Consider the following 9,092-nt stretch of genomic DNA (forward strand, 5'->3'; position numbering starts at 1 on the left):
CCATGATAGTCGTTTCTCCGAAAACGTTAAACGTAGTAATATTTTATTAATCTTAAGATAGTTATGCAAAAACTGTAAAATGAAATTTGAATCTAAAGTCCTTAGACAATTGTTGAAGATAGAGTACATATACAAAACGAATCTTTTTTATATCAGGACATGTAGCCACTTACAAAATGTACCGCCATTGTAAGGTTATTTATGACAGAGGAATATTAAAAAGTTGAAGACGGTCCCTACCAAAAGAAATTTCTTTGTAGACGTTCTGAAAACTGATAAGCGCCACAATGGAATGCTAACGGCCATTTTGAAGCGTCGCATCGTATTGCCTAATTGTTTATGGCTTCTTTGCTTTGCTTCATACTTCTAAGTTCAGATTAACTATCGATACTAAAAATTCCGCTTGTTCAATGAAATTACGGAAGACGCTTGATAAAACTAAGTAAACTAGGTAAACTAAGCTGTAACTAAGCAGAACAATTTATCCCCAAGGTAATGTTTGCAAAATTAAATGAGAAAACTTCTACTTTTTTAGAAACTTTTCTACTTTTATCTACATTTTGAGCCCCTTCCAAGGTGTAATTTTCAAACATCAAATTTTCCATTTCATTTTACAGCAACGAGGCCGAGAAGAAAGATTTGGAAGAAGGTGCAGATGCAAATGAGAAAGGGCCAGACATAATCCCTCAGTCAGCGGACTCAGAAGGTAGGGAAATCCATTATTCATTGTATAAATCTTCCGGAAAGCTAAATATCAGCTCCAATCCTTTACTTTTTTATTAGATCCTGATTTTCCTTCCACTCTTTAACTTTGCGAATAAGTTCACATTAATTTCTTAAATGGTGTGGGTATTAATCTGTGAATCTCCTGTCTTTGTGAATAAAAAGGGAATAGTGGCTTTGTCAGTGTGCCTCTATTTTTGTTAGTTTTTTTTCAAAATCAACTGGAAATTAAGGAAGGATATAACTATATAGGCAATTCACTGGCATTTAGTGTTGAAAAGAAAAGATCTGATCTGTATATTAAAGCCTGTAATCAGAAACGCGCTGGGTGCAAGTGCAATAATTAAACTATTAATTAGCCTTAAGAGCAATTATCTATTTCATATTAAATATTAATTAGTGCTTATAGTTAATTTTTATTAAATTTCACTCAGAATTATAATTTCTATCAAACGTTGAGTTCTATATTATTTCGCATATTTTGTCCAGTTCAAATATAATTTTGTTTTTCTTTCTTTTCAACAAGCTATGCTTTAATCAATTTTGTTGAAAAATGAAATTTTATACAATTATTATTTATTCGAATATGATTTTGGATTGAATCATATGAATAATTCATCAAACTGCTATGGTTTAATCATGTTTAAATATTATATACCATATTATGCTTTTTTTAATTTTTAGATAAATTGTGCTGAACATTTTAAAGAGTGGGGAATATTTAACAAGTTACGCTTAAGGTTATAGGGGTACAGTTTAATATTCAATAGTATGTTTAATAGGTCAATTTCATAAAACGTACTTTCCTTGAATAGAGTAATTTCCTTAGTCTAGATTAGTTGAATTTATTTTGAACCTTATGTTGCATACCGCTCTCTAAGTGCTGGCTAAATATGTTTAAATTTCAAAAACGAAATATCAGTAATAAATTTTCAATTGTAAATTACTTTGGAAGTCTGTCAAATCCAAGTAGAATGTTTAGCATAAATTTAATTTTTCTATTTACTGATTTATTTCCTAATACCTTTAAAAGAATTAAATTTGAATTGAAGCACGCTGAATAATTGCATCTACAGTTGAAATTAAAAAAAATAACCTTAATTTGTTTCGAAAAAGACGTGCAGCTCGAATATACTGAATTATGAAATAATAATCATAATATAATCGTTTCCAATAATGTTTTTTTTCAGTAAGTGTAAAAATTTTCTTAGAAAGTTCTGTGTCATTACTTTTTTAAAAAATTAATAAAATAAATATATATATTTCAAATTCTGTTGTAAAATCATCATAATAACTTAATTATTTTTATTTATAATGCGTCTGTATGGTTAAAAACATTTATATAAAAAGCTCATGTTTCATTATAACATTTCCTTTTAAGTATTCTTCATGAGTGGAAAATTGGTTGAAGCTCCGAATACAACCGACATTGAGACGTTGCCGTTTGAGCCACGTAAATATAAGCATACAGTTTTATAACAAAAATGGAAGATAAATTGGACTTACGAAAAGGCAAGTTCTTTGATTTTAGCATTTAATCGTCATTTAAATTTGCAGTTATCCTCTTTGAAATTTATAGAAAGTTTTGAAAATTTTTATGATTTCCAAATTTTAAAACTTTTACTAAATTTATAGAAGAAATGGATTTTGAATTATTAAGACGTTAAATGTGAATTATTATATAAAACTACACTAACTGCAATATAATAAATAATAAACAAATTAAATAATAGATTACGTGAAATTCACAATTAAATTTCAGGCAAAATACCAATTTATATCCCAATATATAAATATGTTTTAAATTTTCATCAACTTTTAGACTCGAAAAACCACTTGAAAGCTGCTTTATGATTTTAAATTGAGACCTACAGAATATTAAAGAAACTAAAGATTAAATTAAAAAGAGAAATTTGCTTAATTAACAAATGTAGAATCATTTTATAAGAAATTAATTTCAAAAACTTCTCCGTATGCTAGTTTTTACAAATAAATTAGGAATAAATAAGAGAACTAAGCAATCAAAGGCAGCATTTTTGATTGAAAGAAAGCAATTCATTCATACTTTTAAAAATCAAACTGTCGTTTTACAGATTATACTACAGTCATCTTAGAAATATTTCATTCGTATAAAATTGCCTCCGGTTTTCTATACATTTGAAAAATGCTATTGTCAAAGTTTTGCTTTTATTCAATACATTTTAAGGTAATCAATAATTTGTAGGAATTTATGAAATGGGCATTATTAAATAAACCCTTAATTATCACACTCTACCAAGAGCGAGTGTAAGTCTGTTTATTTGCAACGTGAAATAAGAAAGATTGTCTCACTCGATAACTCGATTATGTGATATTTAAAATATTGTTAGATTCGAAACAGTCTGCGTTCAAATGGAAAATTTATTTTCCAGTACACCTCGTTTACTAGAAGCATCTTGGTTTAAAAGAAAGATTTTCGCTCATTAATCACTGTCTAATTTTCTCAGTCAGAATCGATAACGGTTGCAGTCTTAGAACCATTACTTATAGCATAATTTTAGACTTTGTAGACAAAAAGATTCGCTTACAATTCCTGCAGTTAGTAATTCAGTATCATCAGCCATTAAGAACATAATAAATGATTAGATTTTCAATTCTATATCTGATTATATAAAATTACGATCATGTAAAAAAAAAATCACTTTTCAAAAAGAAGGAGTAGATTGATTAGGTGATGCCAAAAAAGGGCTCATGAAAAAAGTATAATTGAATGACGTTCACACAGTGTTCAAATTGCATAGCTTAAAACGAACGAATTAGATAAAAAAATAAAAGAGCTTTACCTTACGTAGTATTTCAATTCAGTCGAACATGGTATATAGGATGTTACAAAAAAACTCTTTAAAGAAATGATATGGAATTACCATTGTAAATAGAGATCGCCATACAATATATCATCCGAATTCAAGCGGCAAAGCGTGAAACTTTATTTTATGCAAGGCATTTCTTACTTATTATGTTCCATTTAGCGTCAAGAAAGGTCAGCCGATCTCTCACTCCTGAATTTTTCTTCGAGATATATATGTTTTTTTTTTCTTTTTGGTTCTAATGCGAATCTTTCCATTGAAAGCATTCTTAGTGTTCCTGACAAGTACTCTGATTGTTACACAGGCTATGATATGTCCTCTTTAATGTTGGTGGTAGCACTTTCGAGAAACTGCGGCAATTTGTACACATACCACTAATACTGAATTCGCCACTTTTTATTTATTCTTTCTTTTTACATTCTTCGATATGAAGTATCCAAAAGGAAGAATTAAAATCTTTCCTTTCATGAAAAAACTTCTAAACTCAGGATTTCCATTTTTATGATCTCTCTGAGACTGAAAAATACATTTTTGGAATGAAGCATGTCTGTGAGCACGCTAACTAGAAAGAATAATAATATAATTAGACGAATGAAAACGTGATTGTTACACCGCATCTGTAGACTTCAGATTTCTGTAGACTTCAAATTGTAGAAAGAATTTCATTTGCAGGAAGTTAGTACATCTATGTATCGGAGTAAAATTGAACACAGTGATCTCAAAACGGAAACAGCTTCAATCTATAAAATTTGATACTCAATATTATATAGTATTTAATAATATATAAATACAAAATGTATAATGCACAAAATATAAAATAAATAGTATTTAAGGTACAGTTTTGTATTAAAATTTAGATAAAATTCTTAAAAGAGTTGACCTTTGTTTACATTCGCATGCATATAACTGCGATAATTCAAAAACGCATGGACTTAAACAATTTATATTTGTTTATGATCTTGTCGCTAAAATTGTAGTTAGGAGTTAAATTTTTTAATTGGTTAAAAATGTCCGCAATATATACACATTTTTCTTCACTGTGCTTCGAAGCAAAAAATCTGAATGTGGATGGGAAATAAAAAACAGAGCTTTTGTGATTTTCAAAACTTTATGGGAGGTCCACAATTATTAAGGAGATAAAACTATTATTAAAAAGTAAACGAAGGATTTTACATACATTCGCAGAAGTTTCAGAACTTAATCCTAAAGTAAGCATTGCGCTTGCTCACGTCCATTTTCATTCCTCAAAGTTAGTACGAAGAGATTTTTAAAACACTCTTATTAATTAATTAATTTCTGCTTAAATGCCTATTTAGAGGAAATAAACTAAAAATTCAAATAAAAAGCTAATTGATAAGCGTTTTGCATAAAGACAGATCTGTTAACGAATTGTAGAAGAAAATAATGTTTTCTTTCCTACAGGTTTTATTTAAAGTCCATTACTGCCTTTACCTTGCTATCACAAAAAAGGACTCAGACGTCCAAATCCTGTCTGAAACAAGCATAAATTCCATAAAGACGATCAAACACTGAAGCTGTAAATTCTTGTGATCAAATTGAAAATATGGTAACTTTTTTATTTTTATTTCATCATTATTTGGAAATATTTCCTAAAGAGGAAGTAGTTTAGACTATTACTGCATTTATTGACATTTCCAATGTAGTTGAAGGATCTTTGATTAGAATTTCTTCTTTATCGATTCAGTTAGGTTCGCAAAATTTTCCTATTTAATTAGTTTGGCTTGGTTTAGTTATATTAGCATCCTGTTTTAAAGAAAAACTAGACATATTATGGAATGGACATTATAATTGCGAGCCGCGGTTGGTTGAGAAAGAAAATATCCAAGTTGACCTTTCCCTTTCCAAGCTCCCGAACCAATCAAGTGGACGTAAGAATCAAACAGATTTAGCTTTCCCGTTCGTACAGCGGCTCTTAAGCTATATGGAGCCTTCCAAACCCTAAGCCAAGATCTTATTTATAAATTGCTCAATTTAGACTGCGCAATAGAGCTTTGGAAAATTGCAAACACTATTTTTTTCCATTTGATGCTGATGTTTTAATTTGTAACTAGATTAAAGACATGGAAGCACAAGCTAATTATTTTATATCTTCTTCATATTTCATCGTAAAGATACTTTGTAAAAATTTAATATAAGCCATTTAAATAATGATTATGATAATTATTAAGAAAAAGAAATTATTTCTGATGAAGGCTCTATTATTAAATCATGTTTAATAAATAAGTAATATCTTACATTTACAAATAATAATATATTTTTGATTATATTTCTAGGATCCCTACCCTGCTTGAAAGAGACGGAAAAATAATTAATTATGAAAAAAAAATGAAAAAAATGTGAATCGAATGTTGCGAGGTATATAAAGAAACGCAAAATATGGAGTGCATTTACATTTCATGCAAATGTGTATTTTCTACATTTCTGTTCTTACGTAATTTATCAATGTATAAAGTGTTTAATAAAGGTTTTATATTTTTTACTAGTGCCTTGATCAAAATTATTGAGCCATTTACATGGAGGAAAATCTAGAGATATACACATATCATGCTAAAACAAGTCATTTATTTTTTTATACATTTTTCAGCAGTGATATTAATGACACTGCTTTACACAGAATTATATTCGTCTGCTTCGTTAGTAACACGTCTTTGATTAATGGGATCTTTGAGGAAACAATTGTGATCACAGCCAGAAGTCACAAGGGGATCTGATAACTGAGTTCGTCAGACAAGTAGAAAAGTATACGAGAATACACGTTTATCAAGAAAAGGAGTTTGAATTATGCCCTTTACAGGCCTTGTATCAGCATTTGCACCGTATTGAATTAATACTATAGTAGCCAAACAATCTCCTTAAAGCAGGACAAAATAATCCTTCAGGAGTCTTTTGTATCGGTCTCTGCTGAGTGTACACCTAAAGAACCCATCCACTGTGACTCCCTTGAAGAAGTATATGGGTCGATTACGAAATTCAAAATCTATCCTCATTATGACGTGATGTGTGAAGAATGCAGCCGCTGTTGTAACATGAAATGAAGATTGGTACAACGTTGTATGCAACAGTTTTGGATGTTTATTGCAACATGTGAGTGAAAAGGAGTTTCTCTTGTCCTTAAGATATGAGATGGTCAGCCAAAAAAAACGAAAAGGTAAACCAAATTCTGAAGAGTAATCTTGCGATTTTATTTGTTACAGTAGAAACATCATGTAAAGGTGCAGCTTCAGGATTTTGAATAAAAACAGACGCATTTTTGCCCATGGAATGTCCAGTGCTCTCTCAACTGAGTGGCCACTTGTGGCTAAAAATGTCGATGAAAATTTAATAAATAATCGGACAGCGCGTCTAAAGCGTGTCTATATTCCATACACTGTTCATGAACCATTTTGTCTCTACTGATAGTTTATCATCTCTGATGACTAATAATAGAATTGTCTCAAGTTCTAACATGATACTAAATCGGTTAGATCGATATACGCTCAAAATTCAGCAATGTTCGATACACCGTAAGAAAATTCAAAAGTAAGACCCACGTTTTGCAATTGTAATGTTACAAATGAGTCGGAACACCGCTTATTGCAGAAGGCCTTCGCAGGTCCATTTTAATTAATAAACATATACATCATAATTTCTTATTAATTATATCAAACCTTTCAAATGCTAGCGACAAAAATATAAAAGCAACAATTCTTATAATGTATTTCCCTATACTTCCTTTGTGTAAGTATTCTTAAAATTAGATCATAATCATCATTGACTTTGTTTCATCAACGACTATAATTAGTTTGCGTAACTTGATTACTCACTATATTGTTTGACAAATATTTTTATCTCATGCAACTCATCATGAATGAAATAAGAATTTTCTTGTGTTGTTGAAGTGTTGAAAAATATATATACACATCAGGAAAGACATTTTTAAAAAAAAATTAAAAAAATTCTTTTAAAAATGTGTTGGAAAAGAAATAATTCTTTTTCCAAAATTCATAAAAATTAAATATCATTTCAATATGTGAATTGGGTTTTGAAAATTTTAAAGTAAAGTAAATCGTAAGTAAATAAAAATCATAATTTTTCGACAAGTCGACATATATGTGAGCTTTTTGAATTTACTATCAAAAGACCTTTTTTATAAATAAAACAGCTGCCATTATTTCATTTTCATCAGAGCTAAAACAATTTCCCCCTTCTATTCTTTTAGAAAAATAAAATTAATAAAATTTGGAATTAATGTTAGACATATATCTCATTTTAAAATTCTTAGAATTATGCAGATTATGATTTCACCACATAGAGAAAAAAACCCCCATCTAATTTAAAAGGTCTTACAAAGTATAAAAGCTATATTCTATTTCAGTAAATTTTTCCATCAAGCTTTAAATTTTACAAAAGTTATTTATTCTGTTTACAATCTCAGGTTAATTATCAAGCCGTTAAGAATAAATAATTCATCCTTTCAATTTTCATTAAATGAACGCAGACGATTATTACTATTTTATGTGCAGAAATTTTCTTCGTAATTTAAACATATTGTTGGAATTTTATGTTTCATTATTTAAGAGTCTAGTTATTATAATCAATTCGGAAGTTTTACGGATTCTGAATATTTAGCTACTTTTAAATAAATGTTCAATTAAATTTTGCATATTAGAATATATGTTTCCAAAATATTCAAAATGGAAGTTTAATGTCAATTTTATTTTTTTCATTTTGTGCATGATGAAATTTTCGTATGAATAATTTTTTATTCGTAATCGATGGACTAATAAACCACAAAGTAAAAACTGAAGAATTTAACATACTTGGCCATTATTTATTAAAGAAATTATTTTAATTTTAGAGCTCTTAGATTAGCAATTATGAAACTGAAATACGAAGCAAATTTTGACATTTATTTAACTTTATAGAAGAACAATTAGAGCCCCTAAGAATTTTAGTAATAAATTCGTTTCGGATTCTCTTTCGGGGTCGGAAAACACCAGTAGGTGGCATTCCCAATGTAAAAGCCGAAACTATTGAGAGTCTTGGTAATATATTCACCAACTTAAGCAACTTGATAGCTCAAGCAGGGCAAAAAATTAGTGTCGACGTCCTGAAAAGTCATTACTGTAAATACTGAGCAGTCGGCCAAGAAAATATCCGGATATTGCGCATCGTCCAAAATTAACTACCGCACAGTACACTTCTAATTGCCAGTGGTTGTATAAACATATTCTCTATAAGGGTATGAAATATTTTTTCATATGAGTTTCACAAGTTTATTCACGTTTAGAGTTGCACAAGCTCAATTTTTAAAAATAACTATTTCGAATACATTTTAATTCACTAGATTAAAATAGCTCAAATGTATTTAACACTTTTTTTTAATTTCTAGTAAAACATGGATGTAATACAAGCAATTGGAAATTAAAATTATTGATGTTAAATGATATTTTTCCAGTTTTTATTTCAATATATTTCAAGGTATAAGAAATATTATTCTTAAACAGGAATTCGTAATTTACA

General features: G+C 28.9%; 1 protein-coding gene across 1 annotated transcript in view; it reads left to right on the forward strand.

Moving 5' to 3' along the window:
* The window catches only part of LOC129961781 (protein turtle homolog B-like), a 56,404-nt gene extending 50,440 nt beyond the window's left edge, over window positions 1-5,964 (forward strand). Inside the window, exons 10-13 of the mRNA XM_056075347.1 lie at window positions 618-706; window positions 2,105-2,235; window positions 4,992-5,136; window positions 5,864-5,964. Coding sequence (XP_055931322.1) covers window positions 618-706; window positions 2,105-2,202 — 187 coding nt within the window. The 3' untranslated portion in view covers window positions 2,203-2,235; window positions 4,992-5,136; window positions 5,864-5,964. The remainder of the gene's footprint in view (window positions 1-617; window positions 707-2,104; window positions 2,236-4,991; window positions 5,137-5,863) is intronic.
* The last annotated feature ends 3,128 nt before the right edge of the window (window positions 5,965-9,092 follow it).

This window comes from Argiope bruennichi, chromosome 2, assembly GCF_947563725.1.
Source record: "Argiope bruennichi chromosome 2, qqArgBrue1.1, whole genome shotgun sequence".
NCBI classification, from domain to species: Eukaryota; Metazoa; Arthropoda; class Arachnida; order Araneae; family Araneidae; genus Argiope; species Argiope bruennichi.